The sequence below is a fragment of the Cydia splendana genome, chromosome 4 (assembly GCF_910591565.1).
Source record: "Cydia splendana chromosome 4, ilCydSple1.2, whole genome shotgun sequence".
In the NCBI taxonomy this organism is placed as follows: Eukaryota; Metazoa; Arthropoda; class Insecta; order Lepidoptera; family Tortricidae; genus Cydia; species Cydia splendana.
Genome location: NC_085963.1, coordinates 349277 through 375721, shown reverse-complemented (window position 1 = coordinate 375721; position 26445 = coordinate 349277). Strand labels below are relative to the sequence as shown.

Genomic DNA, 26445 nt, shown 5'->3' with positions numbered 1-26445 from the left:
TGTGTTTTTAAATAGGTAAAATAAAAGTTAACCTGATATAGTTTAAACTTTAATTGCTAAAGGATAGGAAAACATCGCGCATGATCTTGCAAGCGTCACGTAGCTGCTGCTCCGTGATGGTCAGCGGCGGCGCCAGGCGGATTACTTGTCCGTGCGTGGTTTTGGTCAGCAAACCGGCATCGCGCAATCGTAGAACAACGTCGTACGCGGGAATATCTGAAATAATAACGCATTAAAACTTATGAAATGTCGCCTTTTTACGCCGGAACAGAACGGACGGAACCATAGACAATGATCGTGGGGTAGTCATTAATGTCAATATAAATTTAATAAAATATAGGCGAACACAAATATTTAAATTAAAGGACATGGACTCGCCGATCGCACTTGATCTGAAGGGCATTGGATTGTCCCGTGTGGACGGCGTTTAAGATCCGGGTATGACATATCGCAGATGTATTTTTCTATCAAATATTGACAGAGAAAAACTTTTAGAAAAGCCCAATCGGCTCTGGATGGACGTATTTTTGCCAAGAAATTTGAACAACTTACTGTCGTTAACGACGAGCGCGAACATGAGCCCTCGCCCGCGCACGGTGGTAACAGCGCTCTTGGGTATCTTCTCCAGCTCCTCACGCAGCACGCTCTCCAGCCGCGCCGCGTTTTCGCACAGCTTCTCTTCCAGCAGCACCTGATACACCATTGTTCTTATTAGAGTCAGGTAAAACTAATGCACGATTCCCGCCGACCGGCTGCAGGTTTCTTACAGCCGATACACACAGTGCATCCTTGAATCCCGAAAACTTTAACTAACCATAAGAACTGTTAACATAACATTATACAAACATGTACCTATATGCATACCTTGATAGCTTCCGTAGCCACGGCGCACGCCAGTGGGTTTCCTCCGTATGTGGAACCGTGGGTACCAGGAGTAATTACCTAAAATCAAGACAATAAGATCGATGAGTTACAAATTTAAAATATCAGAGATCAATAAGCAAATTTCTAAAGTTAGGTCGTACAGTCAGCGTCAAAAGCAGCGAATCAAAGTAGGTACCTATCTAAAATGTCCCTCCGAACTGAACCCAAAAGTTTAGGACACTGGAGCCTAATTGTAGGTTTTTGGTTTTATATCACCAATACTTCCGTATCTCAACTTCTATCGGAGTATAACCTTTACGTTCTTTTTTCACACCCCTCTGCATCTACTTACGTCGCCACCACCGCCCCACCTCGCGCTCGCGTCTCGTTACTTACGTCCATGACCCTAGTGTCGGTGAGCACGGCGGAGACGGGCAGCGCGCCGCCGCTCAGCGCCTTGCCGAGGATCACGATGTCCGGCCTCACGTTCTCGTGGTGCACCGCCAGGAGCTTGCCCGTGCGACCTGCAACGTACATTTAATCCTATCAATACTTTATGGCCAGTGATCGGCACGGACGGTGTTAGTTAGGCTAGCTAGATCAAAAGGTAGTTGGCTTACGTGTCACTGTCAGGCATTACATTTACGGGCCTGATATTTACGGGATGATGCTAAAACTGGAACCCACAAACATGGAAAGGGAATATAGGGGAGCTCAGGATGTAATTCATTCTAAATTCTACACGATCTAAGGAGAAAAGAGCGTGATGCCCGCTTATTTTTTATGTAATTGATACTTCATTTATTTAGGAATTGAAGATAAGCTTAGTTTCCATGTCAAATTAAACGTTAAGTACGGCGTTCATATTGTATATGCCCTAGCTGTCACTGTCGGTGTGTTTACATGTTGTCGTCTATGACCTTGAACTCACCTAATCCTGTCTGGACCTCATCAGAAATCCACAGCACGTTGTGCTTGGTGCAGAGCTCGCGCACCTTCCGGAGGTAGCCGTCGTCCGGGATCACTACACCCGCTTCTCCTTGGATCGGTTCTACCATGAACGCGGCCACGTTCGGGTCTTGTAGCGCTTTCTGGAAAGTTAGAGGTAGTAGGATTTAGAAAGATTACTTTAACAAATTATATTAATTGGTATCAAAACCACTTAATCCACCTAAATAACGCCGCGACTAAACATTGCAGCCGCCAATATTTCTTCCAGCAACTATTTAGCAAGAAAGTATTTAGAAGTTATAATGTAGGTAAATTTTTAAGTACTGTAGGTAGTCATTTATTTGTAAAAGTCAATACATAATTAATAAAAAAAAAATTACAATTGTAAATGTTACAATGTAGGTAAATTGTACCATAGTGTTTAATATTCAAGGCTTTCACCAGAATAGCCTTAACGTATAATTATGATATGATATGTAGGTATTACCGACAATATGGCACCAACATCACAAGGTGACCCTACCAAATCCTTAGTATCTACTAGGTACTACCAAATCCTTAGTATCTACTAGGTACTACCAAATCCTTAGTATCTACTAGGTACTACCAAATCCTTAGTATCTACTAGGTACTACCAAATCCTTAGTATCTACTAGGTACTACCAAATCCTTAGTATCTACTAGGTACTACCAAATCCTTAGTATCTACTAGGTACTACCAAATCCTTAGTATCTACTAGGTACTACCAAATCCTTAGTATCTACTAGGTACTACCAAATCCTTAGTATCTACTAGGTACTACCAAATCCTTAGTATCTACTAGGTACTACCAAATCCTTAGTATCTACTAGGTACTACCAAATTCTTAGTTGTGGTAAGCTAAAGTTTAACTTTTCTTCGTCCCAGATTACGCTTTTCCCTTCTTTCTTACCTCAAGAGCTGGGATGTCGTTGTAGGGGATAAGCTCGAAGCCCGGCATGTAGGGTCCGAAGCCATTGTAGCAGTCGGGGTCTGAAGATGCCGAGACAGCCGACATTGTGCGACCCCAGAAGTTGCCCTCTGCGAAGATTATCTGGAAATGAAAACTTAGAGTCATGCGATGTAATCGCTTAACAGCAATTTAAAGTTTCAGTTTTCAATGCCTGATATAGAAGTATGATGTTTCAAATACGTTTGGTGTCTTTGTATTCATCGAGAATTCGGTAACGACATGAATGAAAGACATAGCAATGGAAGTAGGTCGTGGGCTCGCGGACCAAAACAAGCATAAAGGGTAAAGGGTGCAGGCCGGAAACTCGAAATGTCAAGCTTTCTATGCTAATGGCTTTGTGTGGCTGTCGCCATTTTATACGCAATGTAAGCCGCAATCTTTTCATAATTACTTTATTAAATGCCACGCCAACTTGTAATTATTTATTCTCAGGGAATACAGATGATGGGAGCGCATTCCATACCTTAGCCTGTTTAGGCGGGATCTTCTTAACATCATACCCCCACTTGCGAGCGATCTTGCAGGCGCTCTCGCCGCCCTCGACGCCGGTGTTCATGGGCAGCAGGCGCTCGTAGCCCAGCAGACCAGTCATGAACTTCTCGTACTCTCCAAGCTTGTCGGAGTAGAATGCTCTGGAAAATATGGCTCCCAAATTTGAATCACTTGAACTATCTTTGACTAATAACAATAGGAGTTGAAACTCTAGGTCCATGGGGTCCCAGCGCGCATAAGTTGTTCGCAGAAATCGCGAAGCGTCTGGTTGACGTAACTGGTGACCGAAGAGCTGGCGGCTACCTCGCACAACGTATCAGCATTGCGATACAGCGAGGAAATGCCGCCAGCATCCTTGGTACAATGCCTCATCAGGGGCCTATTTTATTTAGATTTAAGCTAGTTATTACCCTAATAGCATTTTCTTGTAGGGATTTTGTTGGGCCTTTGTTTACGTATTAGTTGGGCAACCGTTATATTTGGCCGTACGATTTGCTGGAGGGCCCTCGACAAAGGCCCTCCCGAAGATTCCCAACAGAGGGCCATTAGAGTAATTTTTTCGTTGGGCCTATTTAAATAAATCATACAATTATTCAACGGTGGTGGTTTTAGTTGGGCCGTGGTTGGGCCTATACACATTTGTTTGATGGTTGGTTAATTGTTACATTTGGCCGTATGGCTTGCTGTAGGGCCAACTGCAAAAAAATAAAAAGGGCAATGTTTTCGTTGTGTTTCTGTTTGCAAATTCAACAATTACCCAACGGCAAGTCAGGTAGGTCGGTAGGTAGTCGTGCACCAGGTTGAAGGCCCAACACAGCTTGTCCCACAAAGGGCCAACATTGTAACTTTAACGTTGGACCTTGTGTAGGATTCTTACAATACTACCGTAGGTAAATAGTTGTGTAATTTATAGTGTGCCTACAGTCTAATGATGTAATGGGCTTTTGTTTACGAGTCCTACAGTTACCCTACGTTAAGTAAGTGGTTGTGTAATACGACGTTGGGCCTTTGCTGATAAATATTACAATTACACTACGGTAGGCATTGGTTGTATCCACATGAAGGCCCTAGGCTAGGCAGCAGTTGTTGTTAATCTTCTCTGTATCGTTCCAATTTTAGTATATGTACTGCCGAAGCAAGTACACTTACTATACACTCTAATTTGTATATATACTAAACGCACTTCGAAACTTCGTAAGCGAGATTTATGTTTTTTGAGATTTAAATTGAGAAAATGTTGGTAAAATACAATTTTTTAAATTTATGTATAAATTGTATAGTTATAGCTATTAGATTTATAAGTTACTTTTAAAAATATTACGATTATATCCGGAATAATCGAGAAAATAACTATAACTTCGATGTTTGGAGACAGTAACGCCATCTAGTGACGCCACAAGCAAACTCAACTGGTATTGTTGGGCATCAGTACCACAGCCAATGTTGGTAAATGCGATATTTGTGCTCACTGGGCCAACGAATGTTATCGTTGTTTAGCCACCGGTACCAAAATACACAAAGGCCCATTGTTAGGCGTCAGTGCCACAGCCAATGTTGGTAAATACGATATTTGTCATCATTGGGCCATCGGATGATATCTTTGACTAGCCAACGTTACCAAAATACACAAAGGCCCATTGTTGGGCATCCGTGCCACAGCCAATGTTGGTAAATGCGGTATTCGTCACCATTGGGCCAACGAATGTTATCGTTGTTTAGCGAACGGTAGCAAAATACACAAAAGCCCATTGTTGGGCCTCAATGCTACAGCCAATGTTGGTAAATGCGATATTTGTCGTCATTGGGCCATTGTATGATATCGTTGATTAGCCAACGTTACCAAAATAAACAAAGGCCCATTGTTGGGCATCAGTGCCACAGTCAATGTTGGTAAATGCGATATTTGTCATCATTGGGCCATCGGATGATATCGTTGATTAGCCAACGTTACCAAAATAAACAAAGGCCCATTGTTGGGTATCAGTGCCACAGCCAATGTTGGTAAATGCGATATTTGTCATCATTGGGCCATCGGATGATATCCTTGACTAGCCAACGTTACTAAAATACACAAAGGCCCATTGTTGGGCATCCGTGCCACAGCCAATGTTGGTAAATGCGGTATTTGTCACCATTGGGCCAACGAATGTTATCGTTGTTTAGCGAACGGTAGCAAAATACACAAAGGCCCATTGTTGGGCATCACTGCCACTGCCAATGTTGGTAAATGCGATATATGTCATCATTGGGCCAACGAATATTTACGTTGTTTAGCCAACGGTACCAAAATACACAAAGGCCCTTTGTTGGGCATCTGTGCCACAGCGAATGTTGGTAAATGCGATGGTGGGCCAATACAAAATTAATGTTGGCTACGGAACGAACCTCATCCCAACGTTTTCCCTACCGTTGGCACCGTAGGCCCCAACGAAAATGCTACTAGGGTAATTACGTTTAGTAGTACTATTAGGTACTGTATATATATTGTATGTAAATAAATGATTTGTGTAACAATATAATAGGAAATACTTATTGAAGTGAACAAGTGAACAACAATCAAATAATATTCGTGCTACTTAAGACTATTTTATTTTATATCATATATAGTGCCCGAATGCATTAACTTGATACTTCTGCGGAGTTCTCTCTAATGCTAAAAAATGAACTAGCTAAAATATGACGCCACAGCAGTTAATATGGGAAGAGCAGTAAAATAAAAATATGAGCTTTGAACAGCTGCTTTTATTTACGGAGCAACAGAAACCGAAACCACGAGGGCAACGGTCAAATTTTCCAAACAGGCTAGGTAACCTAGCCAAGGCTAAAGTTCGTAAGTACCTGGAGACAAGTGTCAGCTGGCTGGCCTGTTTCTTGAGGGCCTCGATGATGCGCGGGTGGCAGTGTCCCTGGTTCACTGCCGAGTACGCGCTCAGGAAGTCGTAGTACTTCTTGCCTTCCACGTCCCACACGAATACACCTGGAAGACGGATGGATTGTTGGAGTGTTTGGAAATAATTTGTTAGCAGATATGCTTATAATACAAAATTGTTGGAAGTTGTTCAAAATACTAAATTCATAACCTATTAACTTTATCCGGCTCGAAGGACCAGCCCTGGTGTTATGTCATAATAAGTGTAATCAAAGTTATATTTTAGGGCAAGGATTCGCAAAACGAACACAATACATACCGAGCAGGACATTAATTTGTATACTTATCACCATTTTAAATATAATACTTGACATATTTGCCCAATTACATATCACAGATCATAAAAACCACGAAAAATGACATCACGAATCACGAGTAGGTACATATACGTAATCCTAGGTTTAGCTAGAGCAAGCAAATATAATAATTATTTTAATTGCTTTAATCTTGACGACTGTTAATAGCCAGTTACACTGCAGCAAACACTTGAGATAAGGGAATCAGCGTTAATACTTGAGAGATTAGCTACACGCGCGAGATGTCTGTTCAAATAATGCAGAGGTTACGGCAAGTAACAAATACCTATGGGTATCGGGACCAGAGTTGAGGACACGCACACAGCAACATATAGATATATCATAGTGTCCGACCAAAACATGATTTTTATGCCAAAACCTCTTAAAACCGATACTTTAGCCAGGCACTACCGCAAATAGAGCTTCTGAGCGGCCGAAAGGCTTGGCAGTTTTTTGGCTGAATTCCAACCTTCGGCCGAAATATGATTTTTATGCCGAAATCGTAACCAAAAGTACAGAAACCGAACCTAGCTATAGAAAGTTCAACAGCCAAGTATCGTCTGAACAATTGTGTCGTCTGTGTATGGTAGTGAGTGTAGGTATGTCAAAGAAGATGTAGGTAATTCTGGGTGAGCTGAGCGAAAAACGGTAGGTAATCTTCACGTTTTATTCAGATTACGTTTATTAAATTAGCACAACAACATAACGCGAGCAATCTACAGGAAAAATGCATTCGCTAAACCTTGTGGATTTTAATTTAAATCTGGACGCACCTGTACACAAGATGGGAGAGATTGTCACTAGGTTTTATTTTTCTCTATAAAAAGTTAATTGTGTAGGTATGATGTGCCCTTACCTTCACCACGGGTGAGCGCCACCGGCACGGGGGCGTAGTTCCTGCACCCATACTTGTCCTCCAGCGCGAAGATCTCTTTTGAAGACAGCTTGGCCATGGTGATCTGCTGTAGAAATGTAAATCAGGCCAGTTTTCACAATTCGAGCTAGTTGTAAAAAATATGATAAATTACTCGTCTACATTTAGGGTGTTATCCCTTACTCGGATTAATTTAAATAATATACTTAGGTCTCAGGTTGTTTAGGATCAAGACCGTTTTATTAAATTTTAACAATAGGTACGCGACAGTACGTACCGAATCTCGAACCTTCAGAATTAAATAAAATGTTTATTCGTCTACAACTAAATTAAAAATTGGTAATATTAATTTTAATACAAAACTCTTAAGTTAACTTAACTCAGACACATTAACAAGCATGAATCTTGGGAATGGTTCTAGGTAAAGCTCCTCGTTATAAACTAAAAAATTTAATGACCTGTTATAATATATTTATTTAATATTTCAAGCTGCCAAGACAAAGTCTCGAAGCTAACTGAGCTAAGGCGTCGTTGACACTGATTATATTATAATATATAGCAAAACTGATGTGCGGTCAGACAGACTGATCAAGACACGCTATTAATAGCCGTTTTATTTAAGAAACATAAACAAAGATAACACGATAGCCGCTATTCAATGTATCTGGAAGTAACCAGCTGTGGTAATACGTTTACTGGATTTCATCGCGCCTTATCAAATGTTGAATGGCCCTTCACTTTCGTCAATAGGATCATGTATACGCATCATTCGCAATGAAATGGGATATTTTTTGTTTTCAGCGTTGTCGCGGCTCATTATTAATTAGCCACTGCTCGACAATGGTTGGGGTCCTCTACCGCAGTTTTTGAAACTATTTGCTTAGCTTGCCAAGCCTAGCTACTGAGTAGGTATTGAAGAAAATATTACATATTTACAAATTAACCCCCATCACTTATATGTTGGTGCTCTCTCTGTGTTCGACCACCAATAGTTCTTAGGGTCTTGTAAGGAACTTTTACGTAACAATCGAAACAAATCTATTTTGACCTGAATTGAAAGTGTGTAAGTCCCTAGGTCAGAAAAGCGTTTTTCAACCCAGTTTATCTCTACGTAGGTACGAAAACTAAACTACCGAACAGGAGAAATGATTTTTTTTTAATTTATTTATAAAATAAAATAATTATGATTAAGGTAGGTAGTACTTACAAGAGAGGATGTGCCTGTGTGGTAGGTTCGTGAAAATGATGAATGTTTGCGCACGCGTGTCTTTTATAGTCGCAATCCTTACAGATTAGAATAAGCGTTTAATGAAGTAGGCAAACATTCAATTAAACGAGACAAACAGAGGCATTGAACTAATAATCGAGTTATTGGTACAGGGTATAAATAATTCCATTGACGGCGCCGCGGCGATACCTAGGTATCTAATAATTAACTACTTACCTTCCATTCTATTGATTAGGAAAATTACAAAAGGTTAACTTCCTAGAGTGGGATCTTGACTACGAGTATTTAAAACATTTAAGCATAACGGGTATTTAATCGTTACGAACTAGTTGTTGACTCGTAGAAGTTCGTAGTAACACAAGTGATCACAAGACAACACTTCCGAAACATAGAGGTAACCGTGATTAAGAATTAATTATGTATATTTTATGTGTATGTTGTAAGTATGTACGTAATTCGCCAGTAACTGGCCACTTTTAGTAACTGGCCGCCCTAAACCAAAAATGAATTCTATTCACCTATAAATAGAATTCATTTTAGTATAAGGTGGCCAGTTATTGAAACCTTATACTAAAATGAATTCTGTTTATAGGTGAATAGAATTCATTTTTGGTTTAGGGCTTCCAGTTACTGGCGAATTACCCAATGTAGGTACATAAAGGGCTGAATATGTGCGGTTTTCTCAAGTATAATTGAATAGAAAGATGAAATAAGAAGAATCTTATTTCCAGTGACTGTACCTCTATCGGCTAAGAAGGCACAGTCGCCATCAGATATAACGGAGCGGCCGAGGTGCTCAAAATATCTGAACACACGCTCTAGCGCCTTGACGGTAGAGGCGTCTTCAGATATTTGTGATCACCTTGGTCGCTCCGATATATCTGATGGAGCTATACCACACGCAGACATCGCGCAAAATAATTACACAGACATTAATAAAGATGATGAAATTATGAATGAAAACAAGATTGATATAGTTGTTATTGCAGAATATGATAATAATTATGAACTATCTGTCTACCTACTTCAGTAATTTCGAGATATGGGGGTAGGTATACACCGTGTTTTTTTTTTATTTCTGTTAATTTCAATGTTGCATTCCTAAGCTTAATTCAAGTAACTTTCTCAAAGACACCGGAATTCTAATAACTCCATTTCGGATATATCAATATTTTTTTTCTGATAAGGCTCCTACCCAATTAACATTTTAGTCCTATAATTTTAGTGTTTATCCCTAAAAGCTTGTATAGACGTCGTATTAAGGTTTCAGAGATGACCACCTGTCGTATAAAAGCGCTTAGCAACACCTTTTTGCTCTATAGGCTTATACAGCTAATATATTCTATAAGCAATTGATGTAAAGGTTTACTTCATCATTTTATAGAGCCGTTACAGGCGTGTACTATAACAGGTTCAAATATAATCACTATAGAGCAATATTACTGTATAATAGTATTTGGAATCACTTTTATGCAACTAATTTGCGCTATTAAGGTTCCCTGCCAAGCCGCTATAGTTTTGTGTTTTAACAGTGACAAAAACCCAACTATACAACGATTTTAGGATATAGTGGCTTTAGAGATGACTGCTATAGTACATAATACTTTAGTAGTTTGCGCTATTAAGGTTCCCTGCAAGCCGCTATAGTTTTGTGTTTTAACAGTGAGAAAAACCCAACTATACAACGATTTTAGGATATAGTGGCTTTAGAGATCACTGCTATAGTACATAATACTTTAGTAGTCATATGAACACTATTATAGAACTGTTTTGCTCTATAGTAGCGGTTTTTGGGACATATTTATAGCGTTAAAAAGCGCTTTAGTAGTTTTTAAATCCCTATTATATCTCATCGCTGTAAACGTCACAATGACTCTTTTATATCACAAAACTGTTGTATAGTGGTTTTGTTTTTTCTTTTAAAAGACAACAGCGTTATAGCTGAGTTTTTATGTCTTTTATAAACCGAGTTAGATACATAAAGGTAGAAAACGACTACTTGTAAATGATCAATTTGATCTGTAATGGCTACTTATATCTTGCTTATATAAGTTCAGGCCTAAGCCACATAATGTGGTTCCGTACAAAATATTTTAATATTTTAATGAATTGATAAAAAAGACCCCAGTGATATTAGTGATTGTAGGTGAGATTTATCATCAATGATTTAATACAAGCATAAAATCGTGACGGTTTAGATATTTATCGACATCCATTATTAGCACATTTTTTTTACCAATCACATTGAAAAAGGAAACAACAGTAATGACTACATCTAAATTAAAAAAAATCCTATATTTATTTATTTATTTTTTATTTTATTTGAAAAATGTTTACATGACCTTACAGACAGATCCAATGCACCATGAAACTTAACATTAACATATACCAAAGGTACATATAACAATCAGGTACAAACAAACAATTACAAATAACACAATTACAAATCACTAGGTCCTTATCACATCCACAATTACACCTTAACGGATGTAGGCCTCGCATCCATCACCTCACAGAATCTCATGCATTCATTTCTCACAGACACCCAACGCCACGCAAACAGGTCGCACTCGGGTACTGATGCCAAGAGTGCATTCAACTGTGTGAGGGCATGGAGCAGCGGAGAGTTCAGTCGTGACACGGTGTGTCCCGCTGGCAAAGCCAACAGATCGCGTCGCCGCGGTCTGAGGGCTATCCTGGGGATGTCTGGCACATGTAGTCGCACAAGTCGACTCACCAATTCTGGACAGTCCGAATCACCGCGCAGGGTCCGACACGCCAACGTCAATAAGCTTAGGTTACGTCTCACCTCCAAAGAGTTGTAACCTAAGGCCCCAAGGAGATACTTTGTCGGATAAATAAAATAAAATATCTTTCTAAAGAGTTTGTAGGTGCAACTGGGTCACAGCAAAATTCTTTTGGAACCCTAATTTTAATCATGATGGCGGTGAATATTTCGTCGTTAGTTCTATAGTTAGCCTATAAAAGCGTCGGATTTACTTCTTGGCTGTATAGTAGTAACTATGGTGAATATCATAATATTTTATTAAATTATTTTATTAAAAACATAAATAAATCGAGGGGGCATTTAAAATTCCTCATTAACCTAATACTATTCTAACGGTAAAACTTCCGTCCCATATACTTTTTGCACTAAGGACCGAATTATTCGACATCTAAATGGCGCATATTAATATAACGTCTTTATTTATCACCATTTTACTTAGTACCGTTTTTGTGAAGTAAACACACAACAAAACCACTCACAACAGTTGATGGAAAACTTGATAGCAAATTTCGTAGTAAAGGAACTATGAATTCTACAATAGTATAAAAAAGCACTATAATAGAATTTCAAATACTACTATAGTATAAAACAAGCACTATAATGGAATCTCAAATGCTACTACCTATAGTATAAATTAACACTATAATGGAGTTACTGACAACAAATTAGCACAAAAGTGATCATCACATCACTTTTATAGACCTAAAACGTCACGACTGACACTGCTACAGGTCTACTATATCACTGAATGGCACATAAGATGCGCCATTTCGGCTTTATACAATCTTCTTAGGTCTTTTATAGGACCTTAGGTGGTATTTGAGAAACGTTCTATCGACTACTATAGAACCACAAATTGTTACTTGGGTACGAGCGTATACACTTGCCTTAGGGCCTGTTTACATATTGATTAGTGTTTAGTATACATAAGTTCATACATTTGCTACTAAAATAAAGTAAGTACTTACCTACTAGGTATTTAAATTGATATGTCACAGAATTCAATTGTAAATGAAATTGATATTTCACAGAATTCAATTATTTGGTTGAGTTAAATGTAATGCCTGTGTTACAAGGTACAACAACGCTATATGCAACATTTAATATTTTTGTTATATAAAAATACATATATATATTTTACAATTAACTATTTATGTCTTTTAGTTTTCTGAAACGTAAACTAACGTAACGTAACCATACCCCCAAGCAGTGGCGTAGCTAGGGGGGGGCGCCGGGGGCGGCCCGCCCCGGGTGTCACCCATTTGGGGGGTGACACCCGACCGTGAACATCAGTAGTGCCATCTATAAAAAATCGTAAAACTGTGGCAGATTGCACAACCGCTATTAAGGAAATAATATACAACATGCCCACGAGGAACCAGAGAGATTTTGACAGAATATTCCTGATCATATTTAAAGACTAAAATGTCCTATAAACTGTTTTGGAATTCGCCTAGTTTCATAGTCCAGTAGCACCAGCATAGCAATGTACAAATTGCAGAACATTCCCAAAAAGCGGAAACGTTCTCGAGAATGTTCTCAGAACATGGAAATTATTGTTCCGCCATCTTGGATTTTTTCCAAAAAAACTTTTTTTGACATAGGAATCTAGAGGCCTCTATCTCCCGCCATGCCAAATCTCAGCGCGCTCGCACCAACTTGAAAAAAATTAAAAAAAAAAGTCGGCCATTTTTTTTTTAATGCAGTTTGTTTTGTCTCGGGGCCCTCTATGACATTTGGTCGAGCACCCCCCACCTATCACGCACCGTTTAAAAGTTGCCATACAAAATAAAAGTGGCCAGTTTTCCCGCAATCGTAGCATTTTTCCAAAAAAACAATTTTTGATAGGTATTTAGGGGATCCCGAGATTCCGTGGCCAAAATTTCAGCGCGCTAGTGCAAACTTGAAAAAATTAAAAAAAAAAGTCGGCCATATTGAAAAAAAAAACATGGCGGCGTCAATATGACATTTGGTCGAGCACCCCCCACCTAGGTCTGACCGTTTGGCCGGGCCGTCATACATTTTTCTGACCGGAAGCGGTAGACCAAAAGTCGGAATTTTCTGGGGGTAAGGATACTACACCTAAACTATTGTGAATATTCATGGTATAAACTACGATAAATAAATAAATTCTCGTTCTCGAGAACATTCTCAGAAGTTACCGAGAAATTCTCATGTGGAAAGTTTCGCAACTTTGGAAAGTTTTTTTTTAATTATGTGATTATTTCTGTAATTGACAAAAAAAAGTTAAAATTATTTTTGGGTGACAGTTTTACAAATTATAGCATTTACATTTTATGTACAAAAAATCTAAAAACGAGAAATTCTCATGTGGAAAGTTTTGCAAATTTGGAAAGTTTTTTTTTAATTGTGATTATTTCTGTAATTGACAAAAAAAAGTAAAAATTATTTTTGGGTGTCAGTTTTACAAATTATAGCATTTACATTTTATGTACAAAAAATCGAAAAACAATTTTATTTTGGCGAAATTGACGTAAACTCTTTTAGTATTTTTTCCTCATTTTGGCCTCAGAAATGCATGGTTAAAATCTCTCGGGGTTCCTGGTATGTAACAATAATATGTTGGTGCCTCGTAGGTTTTTTTATTCAGAAAGTTTTTTTTAATTATGTGATTAGTTCTGTAATTGAGAAGCTATGTCACTATTTCTAATTGGGTGACTCTGGACTATTTGAAATTCATTGTGAAATGGGATTTTACAGAATCTCTTTGAAATCGCGCACTTGGCAAAAAAGTTTTTAATTTTTTTTTAACGTAAATTATTTGTATATCTTTCACGGGACAATGATGACTCGGACCTTTGGGAGGCGTGCGCGGAGCCCAGGCCAACATGTAGACCCTTATGACACTTATGAAATGTGGGTTACACCGAGCGGATGCTGTCCTTGCCCGTGTCATAGAACGCGCGCAGAGGCAACACCCGCCAGGGTGTGGACTATTGAGAGTTCATGGAATCTAAAATGAAAGCGATGGAGTAAATTGTGAGCTATGGAATATTAAACGTAATTTTATAATTGTAAAATATTAAACATATTTTACAATTTTGATTGAATTTTGGGGTGACATCCACAATTTCCGCCCCGGGTGCCACCCATGCTAGCTACGCCACTGCCCCCAAGTTAACCGAATCCAATAAAACCACGATGTATTATAAATGGAAATAATTCTGACCTTATCTGTTATCGGTAAGGTTCAAAGTCAGCTTCGTAGGAGAGCGGCAAGAGGTGTGGTCTGGTCCAAAATTAGCTGCGAACTGGCAATTGATGACATGGTGTCTCTGTGGGCTAAAGTCGTAGGAAAAATACGCAATAAGTGTCCCGACAACTAATGTCATTACGTCATTGTACATCACAATCCGCGAGCACGGTACAGATGAAACAAATCATATTACACAATAACCCCCTTATTCATAAACGCACTACAAACCTCGATTTATTTTAACTACGAATGTAGGTAAACCTATTCTAATTTTTAAATTTAATTAAGTATAGTATAGTATAGTATAGTATTGGGGAAATAGCGTGGATCTAATACAACTATTTAGACTACAAAAACGCTGCATTAGAATAATAGTTAATATGCCTTTAAGATCGATGGAAAGCTGTAAACAACATTTTATCGAAAAAAAGATACTAACATTGCCATCGATCTATATCATGGAAGCATGCATCTTTGTGAAAAAGAACATCACCTTATTCCCACAATATACACGCGCACAAAACCTACGACTGCGAAATAAACTCGAAAGACCTGCATCAAAATTACAAATGGTTCACTCTGGTCCTTTTGCAATGTGTGTAAAATTGTATAATCATTTACCAGACATTATTAAACATGAATCTGACTTTAACATATTCAAAAATAATTTAAAGACATTCTTGCTGGATAAATGTTTCTACTCTACTCAGGAGTTCTTGCCAGAATTGTAATGTTAGTATTTAGTTATAACTAGGTATCGGCATTCTTTTAGCTTTATTTAAAATTATACAGTCATGTAAATAGCTAATTAATAATTTGTAATTATAATGTTATTTTAAATTTTAATTGTGTGTAAATATTTTTGATTGTATTATAGTTCTTGACCTTATTTAGTTATTTTAAGTTATGAACATTGATTGTTATTACATATTTTAATTTAATTTGTTTGACATGCCTAGAATTAGTTATTATACGAGAATTAGTTGTTATTTTAGAATAAGAATTGCTGTGCCCTTACAGGGTCCATGTCACTGTACTGGAAATTATTGTAACACCTTTATGTAACAACATGGAAATGCAATACACAATAAACACAATAGTATAGTATACTGAGACTCCACAGTCAAACAAAATGTAGTTTTGTGGAGCATTGTATGTAACAAAAAAAGTTGTACCTTCTAGTATAATAAATAACTAAATAAAATAAAATAAAAAGCTAATAATAGTTTGTCTTTACCTATCTGTAATTTTGACTTATGTATTTGTAAGAAAGGGATAAAACATAAATTAACTAAAACAGGCCCGTAAAGTTTTAAGAAGGGGGTAAGTATTTATACCTACATTATTATAGCTAACTACTTATATAGTTTCTGCCCGCGACATGCGTGGAATGATGATTGGAAACTACTCTATGCCCTTCCCCGGGCCTCAAACTAGGTACGTACTTATCCTCATACCAAATTTCGTTTGAATCGGTTTAGGGATTTCAACGTTATGTTCAAGCGTGTGTCAACTTGTCAAGCAGAGTTACATTTGGTAGTAATTATAGACATAGAGATCGGTTTGGTAGAGCATCACTGTTTTTCCGATTATGTTGTGGTAGGCAATCTTAAGGATGCTTACAGTACTTACGAAATTGAATTAAATAACTACTAGAGTTCGGAAAGAAAAGAGTCGTGTAAGAAAAGGCTTTGATTATATATCTAATCTCCTGAGAACCCGCGTACAATTTTTGTGCATATTCCACACCGCCTACCGCAAACACCGAGTTTGCAAACGGACATCTTTCTCTTTTACTCCAATGAACGCGTCATTAGAGTGACAGAGATAGTTGCTCGAAATTTACGAACATCTACTTTCGCGGTTATAGCCCAGGGGGGCGATTTTTGAATTTCGATCGCTCGAAAATCGCTGGTAAACGGCGAAATGCTAATTTTTGAAATACGAGCGATCGAAATTTGGAATCTATTGGTATTGACCACTCGATTTCAATTATATTAGAAAAAATTAAATGCCTAGGAGTGGAGATATTATTTAATGAAATACACGAAATCGAGTGGTCGAAATTCAAAAATCGGCCCCCAGACTTTTATCTATTTTCTCATTTAATTTCGTACGTATAATGAATTTACGTGGGTCCGTTATCGTTAAACATAAATGAAGTCAACGCGTGATAGCCTGCTGGGTAAACGAATCTTACGAAGGTCAAGGAGATATTGCTATGCGGTGCGGTAGGGCGAAATCGTCCATTCTTATACATAAGTGCGCCGTGTAGATTATAATAGACTAGTGGTTGCTAACCTTTTTAAACGCAAGCCTTTTAGCCTTTTTTTACGCAAGTAGAAACATAAGAGTCACAAAAATGTATGTAGGTACGAAATATCATTTGATATTTACCAGTTGCTTTTCAGTGAAGGAAAACATCGTGAGGAAACCGGACTGGACCGGACAGATAGCAGTCGCTTTCGTAAAAACTAGGGACTAGTCAATTCTTGGGATTAGTTGTCAAGCGGACCCCAGGCTCCCATGAGCCGTGGCAAAATGCCGGGATAACGCGAGGAAGAAGATAACACATAATTTATAAACTGAAATAAAATTAATATATTTTCTGAAAATAATTTAATTTGTTCTAATATGTACTTCTAATAACACATAATTTTTGTCTATTTTCTATTTACACTACAACTTTAAGCTATTAACTTTACACATACCTACCTACAGGCTACTGCAGAACTAACTAAACGGGCGAGGTATTCAAAATTATCTAGACACTATCTTATTGAGAGAAATACTGCCACTGAGTGAACACGTGCAGCCCGCATCAACAGTAGCGGATGAAACAACAACGCGTCACAAATATCTGCCACCTTGGAAAGCCTTAGGTACCTATAGTTCGCGTTCTAAAGTATCTGTTCTAATACTTTATTTTAGGTAAGTTATTAGAGAACGTTAGATACTTTTGACGCGTAGTCTGATCTGCTACTTCTGCTGCTGACTGTACAGTGGCATCTAGAATTACGAATATTAAACTGACATATATTGTTGCAGAACCATGAAAATAAAATGAACTTTATTTCATATAAAATAAAGTACAATATTTATATCATAACGCGATAATCTCATTAAATACAAGCCCGAATTTACTTCTAATTTCATTCTGGATAGCAAAAATTGGTAATAGTTTAAGATCAACTAAATTGCAATAAATACTCATAGCCAAAGCTCATATATATATATTGCTCAAATAGATATACAGGGTGTACCTAGCCATTGGACAAAGCCGAAATGTACGTATGCATTAGGGTATTTAGAACCAGTATACAAAGTATCATTACAATGGGTGTAGCGGTTACGAAGAAATTAACAAATTACGATTTTTTTACTTTGGAGCAACCTGTATGTGTTAGTAGCTCCTGAGCTCCTAGTGAGTATTATATTCTTTGCTCCTGAGGTAATAAATAGTATGAAACCTTCTTCGACCGTATTTTTTTTTTTATTTATGACATTACTAAGATTCTGACTTTTGACAAATGTCATCATTGCTGCACATTTTCAAACAAATTGTCAAAAGCACTGCCAATGATTAATACAGTATGTTTCTTTTTGTTGTCGATTATGGGAAATAACTTTTGTTTGATAATTTTTTTTTTATCTTTTGTGCTAATAAAAAAAATATTACCGTTAGAGCATTTCTTAGAAGTAACCCCACGTGGGATTTCAGGGTTTGTCCAATGGCTAAGGTCACGCTGTATATCTACAACAATATCTTCTTGTATAACTTATATGTTCACTGAGATGAGGTAATGAATACATCTAATACCTGATGCCCTCTAAAACCCAATTGAGAATAGTCTCAATAATATAAGGGACCTGTTATACCGCGTAGAAAACAACCAGGTGAACCATCAGGTTTTTAAACAATAATTGTAACTGTATCTGTACTACCATATTTATTATCTATATTTTGTATTTAACCTTTTGGACGCCAAGAACGCCTAAGGTATTTGTGAGTGCCCACAGTGCCAAGAATACTCACATGTATAACCACTGTATAACACTTTCCATTAAGGTTTATATGGGCTCGCATGTGCCAGTGATCTTGGCGTCGTGAATGACGATTCTGTACAAAAGGCGTTCAAAAGTCTTTAACTTTAGTTTGAATGATTCTTCCCGTCGGGATGGTCGTCGGGATGTCCGGTGTGGAACTCGGCGTACTTGGGGTAGGTCTCCGCGCCGCGCGCGGGCGGGGTGGGGAGCGAGCCGCCGCCGGCGCGGCGCCGGGCTTCGATCTTGGCCGCGTTCTCTTGTTTCAGCTTGGCTACGGCTAGGTTGTTAGCTATTTCTTCTTCCGTTGGTGCTTCCACTCTGGAAGTTACAATAACATTCTAATTTGTGTTATTCTAAATGAGCGAGTGAGATGTATGGTTTTCTTTTTGTCAATCCTTACCTTTAAACAAACATTTGTCTAACGATTTCGATAAAATTTGCTATATGGGGGTCTTCGGGGGCGAAAAATCGATCTAGCTAAGTCTTATCTCTGGGAAAACGCGCAATTTTGAGTTTTTATGTATATGTTTAAAATAATGAAGGTATGAGGAGCCAGAGCATTCGTGACATCTCACAAAGTCACACACACAGTGGTGTTGTTGTCCTAAGGCACCCCAGAGGTGCAGAGGGCCTTAACACTCTCGCGTTATGCCTTCCAATCTTTGTTTTACAGGTTTAAACCATAAGCAATGGTTATACCTCCTCATCCTAAGCCAAGCCTCCCACTCTGCAGGGATGGGGTCGCGGAAGTCCAGTCCTTTGGGCGGATCATACCAGCGGGTCGCCTTCCGCTTGCCCAGGCTGGGATCTGCCGGTATCTCAAAGTAATTGTTGCCTTTGTAGTCCTTCCCTGGAATATCAACAAAACGTGTTATTTCAGTAAACTTATTTTAATATTAGCAAAAAATTAAACATGCAATTAGTATGAAGATGCATATGTTACGAGCAATATCCCATATAAAATGTGGCTTGATGCTGATAGATGTGATACCACCCTTATTTCGCAATATTTTTGGACCATTCTTGTATTTTGTATGAAGTTGCATGTGCAGTTTTTCTGTTAAACATGGTATTGCAACAATGAGGAGAGGGGCTCCTAAAATAACATTTTATTCCTTATGATTTATACTTAATAAATATCTTATTAGAATTTATTATAAGCAACTTTCAGACCTAAGTCAACTGCCCTCTGGCTTAGTTATTTGTAAAAAGTGCAGAAAAGAAAGTTATAAACTAACTATAAGATCTGTCTGTATACTTTGTTTAGTTAATTATTCATGAAAAATAGTAAATATTGAACTTAAGATCAAATCAATATAATAAAAAATAGTTATCTCTTATCTTATCTCTTATCTCTTATTTATACTTAATAAATATTTTAATAGAATTTTTTATAAGCAACTTTCAGACCTAAGTCAACTGCCCTCTGGCTTGGTCATTTGTAAAAAGTGCAGAAAAGAAAGTTAAAAACTAATGATCAGATGATTTGTTCTTTGTACCTGGTTGGAAGTAATCTTATGTATACATTCCATTGCACACTACAGTCCTAGGCCTGTCTGTTAAGTATAAGATGGCTTACCTATTGCGTTTCCTCTTATTTGGCGCGGTCTAAATGACTTAAGAAAATTAGTAAAGGCTATACGCCACACATGGCGGTACTCCCCTCCAGACATCTGAAATTATAATATAAATATTAATTATATAATTCACATAAATATTACAAAATTTGTGTATTGCGTGTATTTCTTGAAAATGTCTATTTACGAAAACTGGGAAACGAAACGAAAACGAAAACTGGGAAACTGACATGACTTTAATGTATGTTTTGTGTTGAGTGGATTACGTACTCCAAACTCACTATTTAATTAAAAATTACTTAATTCTAACCTTTAAAGCAAAATATTTTGAGAATCTTAAATGGATCTGTCAAAGTGACATTGACAGTCTTTTTTTTTTTTTTTTTTTTTTTTTATGGCATCGCGCTCCTGGCGCATTCAGCCAGACGAGTAAAGCAGGGAAACGGAATAGGGGATATTACTGCAATGTTCTGCCGCCAGAGTGCAGCACTACCGACTCAGTAAATTCATAGACTAACTTATACATACTGTGCTTTAAACTGTTTTTTGACAAGTTTTCACAGACCATAAAATTTGACATTGATGCATCAAGGCGGTTTGTTAACAAGGGCCTACCGGTAAACGCGAAAATCGAAATTTAGTTATCTACCTCTTTATCGCTCGAATATTCAAGAGTGATAGAGAGATTGGATAACGAAATTTCGATTTTCTTGTTTCGCGGTAGGCCATGTTCTTGACGTGACGTGTGATGTGTCAATGTGGTTTGTTTACTGTATGTGCCACAAAGGTGCCACCTACGCAGAGCTTTGCCTAATATTCCCTATTAAAGGATTACATTATAACGGGTAAGACGGAATTTTGGAAAAGGATCAGGAAAAGGTAAATTATAGGCAGTTAGAGTTTAATGTTATGACGTGAAATAAATGAATACAATGATTTAAATATATATGGAGAAGAATCATTAATATACAGGAGTGTTGTAATAGATGTGGGAAACGGAACTTTAAAATCTGACAGCTGTCTTAATAGTATAGAACGATCATAAGGCCCCGTTCGCACGGCAGCTTTTTCAACGCGCGTTATAAAAGCGTTTGAATGACGCAAATGGATAATCATGTATGTATTCACACGAAGGCGGTTTTTAAGCGCGGCGCTTTTTTATCGAGCACTGTTCGATTTTCGGCGTTGAGCGTTGACGTCAAATTGAATAGAGCATACGGAACTCCGTGTATCTGTTCTCACAAGCGTTAAAAAAGCGCCGGCGCTGCTGTCAGTTGGCTGTCAAGTGTCAATTTTTGGTGTCAATCGTCAAGATTATTATTAGTTTCACCTTAAAAATGTCAACTTTTGCTTACAAATTCCTGAAATATTCAAGCTATATTCAAATAATACGTCGTAATAGCAAATAAAGTATGGCTTTGCTGAGATGCGTACGTGGCAGTACGAGTCACAAGTGATTTTTAAGCGTTCATATGAACACAAATATTGGAAACGGTAAAAAAGCGCCAACGTCGGGTTTTAACGCAACGCTTTTTAAGCTGTCGTGCGAATGGGGCCTAAAGGTTACATGCAAAGAATATATGGTTAAGATCAGCGGGATCAGCTCCACAAGTACATGCAGAACTGGCCACGCGATTTAGTAATTTGAGGTGTTCCGGTGTACATACGTGACCCAATCTCATTCGAATTAACATACTAGTTGCAGGTTTTGGCAGAGAGATTTTAGCAAACCAAGGTTTGGCAGGAATTGATTTTTGAATGCTTCGATAATGTAACGCAGCAGCACCTGCACCAGATGTCCATAAATTCCTCCATTCCTTTCGTAGGTATAATTTAGGCAGTGCCAACAGGTCTTCAGACACATTCTTAAACGGAAACATGTCCCCACAACTAATGGCATCTCGAGCTAAATCATCCACCCTTTCATTACCTTTAATCCCTCTGTGTCCAGGGATCCAGGCAATGGAAACCGAATACCCTTTAATGTGACATTTTAACAATAGGCTACGGATTTGATAAATAATTGGGTTATTAGATTTAGATTTGAAAGGAAATTTACATATTGCCTGTAGTGAACTTAGGGAATCTGAGAAAATAATTGTTTTTTTGAGATGCATTATAATGATGAACTCTATTGCTTTCAGGATTCCAAAGCACTCACCACTGTACACAGAGGATTCTGGTGGCAACTTTATTTTTTGGTAAATATTAGATTGGGTGTGGAGAACACCAACGCCAACACAACCATTCTCTGACGTCTTAGAAGCATCTGTGTACATATGATGAGCACCCAGGCCATCTGTTCCAATGAATCCCAGGAATTGTTGATTTTGTTCAACATCATTCTTGGAGACTCCAATATCGAGGAGAACTGGAGGAATAAGTGTCAGAGAATCATATTCATATTGGAAAATGGGAAGTGTTGAAGAGCTAACAGTGGGAGCTGATATAGATTTAAGTTTTTGAAAGCTTTTTACTAAACAAGGAGGACTTTTGTGTTTCCAATAGTTGGAAGTAGTTATTTGAAGCACAAGGTTAGACAGGATAATCCAGAGTTGGTGATTAGAGAATTGGGAACAACGGAAAATAAATCTATCACTAAGATATTGGCGTCGTAAATGAAGTGGAGGCTCAACACACTCAACTTGCATGGCATTGATAGGGCTTGAATTCATGGCCCCACAAATCAATCTGAGTGCTTTGGATTGAATACGATCTAGTTTTTGGAAGCCAGCTACATATCCTGGCTCTAACAAAAATGTCCCATAATCTAAAATACTTCTTATCAAGGCATTATACATGAGTTTCATGCAAAAAGGATGTGAACCCCACCAAACTCCTGAAACGCACCTGAGGATATTAATATTTTTTTCACATTTAGAAACTATGTAATCACAATGTGGAAGACCCGTTAATTTATTATCTAAAATAACACCTAGGAATTTGGTTTTATCTTTAATGGAAATGGAGCAGTTATTAAATTGCACATTGATCGGAGGAGGAAACATTTTTCTAGTAAACAAAACTACAACACTTTTATGCACTGAAAGTTCCAGACCATTTGAATCTAACCATAACTTCAATAAGCCCAAAGAAGAAGTGACTGATCTACTGGCTTGTTCAATAGAAAGGTTTGGCGAATATAATAATAAATCATCAGCATATTGCAAGACTCTAACCGTGTCATTTAAGGATGATTCTAAATCAAATGTGTAGATATTATATAGCAAAGGACTTAATACGGATCCTTGGGGAAGACCTCTCCACACTAAACGGGAAATCCTATTGTTGTCATCTATGAGAAGGCTAATGGACCTTTCTGATAAAAGGTTTATTATGAAATTGGTTAACATTACTGGTATAGCTAATTTGTGAAGTTTTGCTTGTAACACTGAGACTAAGACATTATCATAAGCGGCGCTTATGTCAAGAAAAGCAGCTACTATAGACTCATTTCTAGAAAATGACAATCGAATATCTGAAATTAAAATACCCAAGCTATCATAAGTAGACCTACCTTTTCGGAAGCCAAATTGACTATGAGAAAGTAATTGGTTTTTTTCTACAAAATATTCTAGTCTGTTTTTAACTAAATGTTCTGCTACTTTAACAAATACTGAGGAAAGGGCAATTGGACGATAAGAAGAAACATCTGACACTGGTTTGAACGGCTTTAAAATAGGAATAACTATTTGAGATCTCCAAGAATCAGGAATTTTACCAGACTGGATAACAGAATTTATTATATTTAGATAATAAGAAAGAATACCATCACTAGCATTTGCTAAAAAGGAATAAGGAACTCCATCTTCCCCAGGTGAAGTATCTTTTAAACCGCTTAATACAGCTTTTAACTCCTCCATTTTAAAAGGCTCATTTAAAGTATTATAATAGCATGAGTCAAATGAAAAGGCAGCAGGGTGAAATACATATTCTTCGGGGACGGAAGCAGGTGCTAATCTATCCATAAACTGTGTAGCAAGGTTAGGAGGAAGGATCTGTCTAGAGGACTCATTGAAAGCATGTCTAAATCTTTTAATATTATTCCATACTATGGATGGTTTTACGCTAGGACTAAGAGACAAACAAAATCGCTTCCAGCCTTCGAACTTTTTCTTTCGCAACAATTTTTTTGTCTCACGAGCAACTTGCATGAATGTCTCAAAATTTTCATTTGTCATAAAATGACAATATTTTCTTTCAGCCTCCTTACGGTTTCTGATAGCTTGTGTGCAATCATCATCCCACCAAGGCGGAGAAGGTATTTTACCTGATGCACTGTTTTTAACCGGAAAAATTTCATCAGCTGCTTCAGTCATTATCTGAGCTAATGCAACTGAACAACTAACTACATTACTATCATCTATGGACGGTAAACACAACAATTTCTCCTCTACACGGGTTTTGAAAAGTTTCCAATCAACATTACTTAAATTATACTTAAGCCTAGGGCTAGGTTTCGGAGATGGCGGAATAGAAGATGGAAATGTAATAATGATAGGGTAGTGATCACTCCCATATGTTGATTCCAGAGTATGCCAAGTGAGAGAAGCCGCAAGATCGACTGAACAAATTGATAAATCAATAGCGCTAATTGACTCTGTTGGAGCTGTTCGACGGGTTGGAGAACCATTGTTTAAAACACAAAGATTGTGTTGGTCTATGATATGAATGAGGCGATCTCCATTATAATTAGACGATGAACTACCCCAAACCTGGTGATGTGAGTTAAAATCTCCTAAAATTAAGACGGGCCTAGGAAGAGAAGAAATTATTTGTTCAAGCTCAACAAAAATAGATGATGAGGGATGAGGAATATATACAGAAATAATACAGATGTTATTTACAATGGCAGCAACAATTGAAAAATCATCGCTATGGGATGGAAGATGAAAAGGTGAACATGATATGGAATTCCTGACAAGTAGAGCTACTCCGCCCCATCCGCCAGGAGTGCCAGGTCGCGAAGGACGGTCCTCTCTGAGACATGAATATCCCGTGACTCTAAGAAGAGCCCCAGGCTTGAGCCATGTCTCAGAGAGGGCAAAAACAAATGGTTGAAATTTGTTTAATAAATGAATTAAATCTTGTTTTTTATTTATTACACTTCTGCAGTTCCACTGTATAATTTTGGCCATTATTTTTAATAGTTGAGACAAGTTCTTCAAGCATGGGGGCAACGTGGGACGGTATTCTTACATTAGGCTGAGATAAATGATCAATTAACGCTTGTATTTCCTCAGCTACTGAAACATTATCTTTAGGAGACTCTTGCTGTAGTGCACAGCCATTTTGAGGAGATGGAATGATATATTCTTTAACTAAAGCATTGTGAGCTGCTGCATCATACCCTGTTGTTATAAGTTTTTTAACTGTACGTTGTTAAAAAAAGTTGTCTTTTTATAACTGTGTGACTGCATGATTGTACCCGGGGCTGGGTTATTGACACTGCGATGTACATTTGGCTGAGACTGTGGCTGTTGGGGTGATTGTGTCAGAAGGACATCGGCAAATGATTTTGAAGCAGCTGGATGTAATTTAACAGCCTCACCATAAGAAATACAATTGTTAGCCATAGTTACTTTAATATCCTTCTGTCTCTTGTGTTCCGGGCAAGCCCTGTTCGTGGCGAAATGGAAACCATTGCAAAGGCAGCAAACGGCATCGTCCTCCTCCACTGAACAGGTATGACCGGAATGCAATTGACCACACTTAAAGCACTTGGGTTTAGATCTGCAATTAGTTTTCGTATGACCAAATTTAGTACAGTTGAAGCACTGGATTGTGGGAAAGATATACAGTTCGACAGGCAGTGAGTTGTAGCATGAGAATACCCGTTTTGGTAAAACTTGACCATCAAAAGTTAGGACAACTGTCTCAGAGGGTTGCCACGAAACGGCACCATTAACTGTAACTCTATGATTCAAACGCCGAACTTTAAGCACTTTTCCACACCCAGTGGGCACGGAAATGTTGGACACTATTTCCTCCTCGGACCACTGTGATGGAATACCACGGACTAGGCCCATGCGCGTTACTGTAAATGATGGTATGTATGCTGTTAAATTTTCGTTGTCAAGTTGAGGATTGGTTACAAACAAATTAGCATCGATATGATTTGCAAAAGCCATGGAAATTATTGTCCTACCAATACGTTTCACGCTGCCATTTATAATATTTTTGAAGCCGT

General features: G+C 38.0%; 2 protein-coding genes and 2 long non-coding RNA genes across 6 annotated transcripts in view; 1 reads left to right on the top strand and 3 right to left on the bottom strand.

The window, feature by feature from the left end:
- LOC134789644 (uncharacterized) overlaps positions 1 to 12337 on the bottom strand; it is a 369764-nt gene extending 357427 nt beyond the window's left edge. The window contains exon 1 of the long non-coding RNA XR_010144099.1: positions 12298 to 12337. This is a non-coding gene — a long non-coding RNA (uncharacterized LOC134789644). The remainder of the gene's footprint in view (positions 1 to 12297) is intronic.
- Positions 39 to 8665, bottom strand: LOC134789640 (ornithine aminotransferase, mitochondrial). 2 transcript variants are annotated; one of them, XM_063760231.1, is made up of 10 exons: positions 8602 to 8665; positions 7381 to 7483; positions 6138 to 6276; positions 3271 to 3439; positions 2748 to 2888; positions 1796 to 1955; positions 1261 to 1388; positions 865 to 942; positions 553 to 691; positions 39 to 216 (listed from the first exon to the last, which is right to left on the bottom strand). In XM_063760231.1, exons 2-10 carry the CDS (start codon positions 7475 to 7477, stop codon positions 50 to 52), a joined length of 1218 nt encoding a protein of 405 aa, XP_063616301.1. In that variant the 5' UTR covers positions 7478 to 7483; positions 8602 to 8665; the 3' UTR covers positions 39 to 49. The 2 variants fall into 2 exon arrangements, with proteins under 2 accessions (XP_063616301.1, XP_063616300.1); XM_063760230.1 differs by lacking the exon at positions 8602 to 8665 and having other exon boundaries at positions 7381 to 7511.
- A 4898-nt stretch (positions 12338 to 17235) lies between the features above and the next one.
- Positions 17236 to 20589, bottom strand: LOC134789455 (uncharacterized). 2 transcript variants are annotated; one of them, XM_063760036.1, is made up of 4 exons: positions 20566 to 20589; positions 20258 to 20351; positions 19378 to 19528; positions 17236 to 18996 (listed from the first exon to the last, which is right to left on the bottom strand). In XM_063760036.1, the coding sequence occupies exons 2-4, from the start codon at positions 20349 to 20351 to the stop codon at positions 18783 to 18785; spliced, it is 459 nt and encodes a 152-aa protein (XP_063616106.1). In that variant the 5' UTR covers positions 20566 to 20589; the 3' UTR covers positions 17236 to 18782. The 2 variants fall into 2 exon arrangements, with proteins under 2 accessions (XP_063616106.1, XP_063616108.1); XM_063760038.1 differs by lacking the exon at positions 20566 to 20589 and adding an exon at positions 20526 to 20560.
- Positions 20590 to 21824: 1235 nt separating this feature from the next.
- On the top strand, positions 21825 to 23114 carry LOC134789626 (uncharacterized). Its single transcript, XR_010144097.1, has 2 exons — positions 21825 to 21990; positions 22400 to 23114. It is a non-coding gene; the product is annotated as an uncharacterized LOC134789626 (long non-coding RNA).
- The last annotated feature ends 3331 nt before the right edge of the window (positions 23115 to 26445 follow it).

Bases quoted from the DNA above. Each gene is read 5' to 3' on its own strand.
- LOC134789455 (XM_063760036.1), bottom strand. From the start codon at position 20,351: ATGTCTGGAGGGGAGTACCGCCATGTGTGGCGTATAGCCTTTACTAAT. The intron at 19,529-20,257 runs GTAAGCCATCTT...TTGATATTCCAG, and splicing joins AATAAGAGGAAACGCAATAG to GGAAGGACTACAAAGGCAAC. The intron at 18,997-19,377 runs GTATAACCATTG...TGTAACTTCCAG, and splicing joins GCTTGGCTTAGGATGAGGAG to AGTGGAAGCACCAACGGAAG.
- LOC134789640 (XM_063760231.1), bottom strand. From the start codon at position 7,477: ATGGCCAAGCTGTCTTCAAAAGAGATCTTCGCGCTGGAGGACAAGTAT. The intron at 1,956-2,747 runs GTAAGAAAGAAG...CTAACTTTCCAG, and splicing joins ACGACATCCCAGCTCTTGAG to AAAGCGCTACAAGACCCGAA. The intron at 692-864 runs GTATGCATATAG...ATGGTGTATCAG, and splicing joins TGGCTACGGAAGCTATCAAG to GTGCTGCTGGAAGAGAAGCT.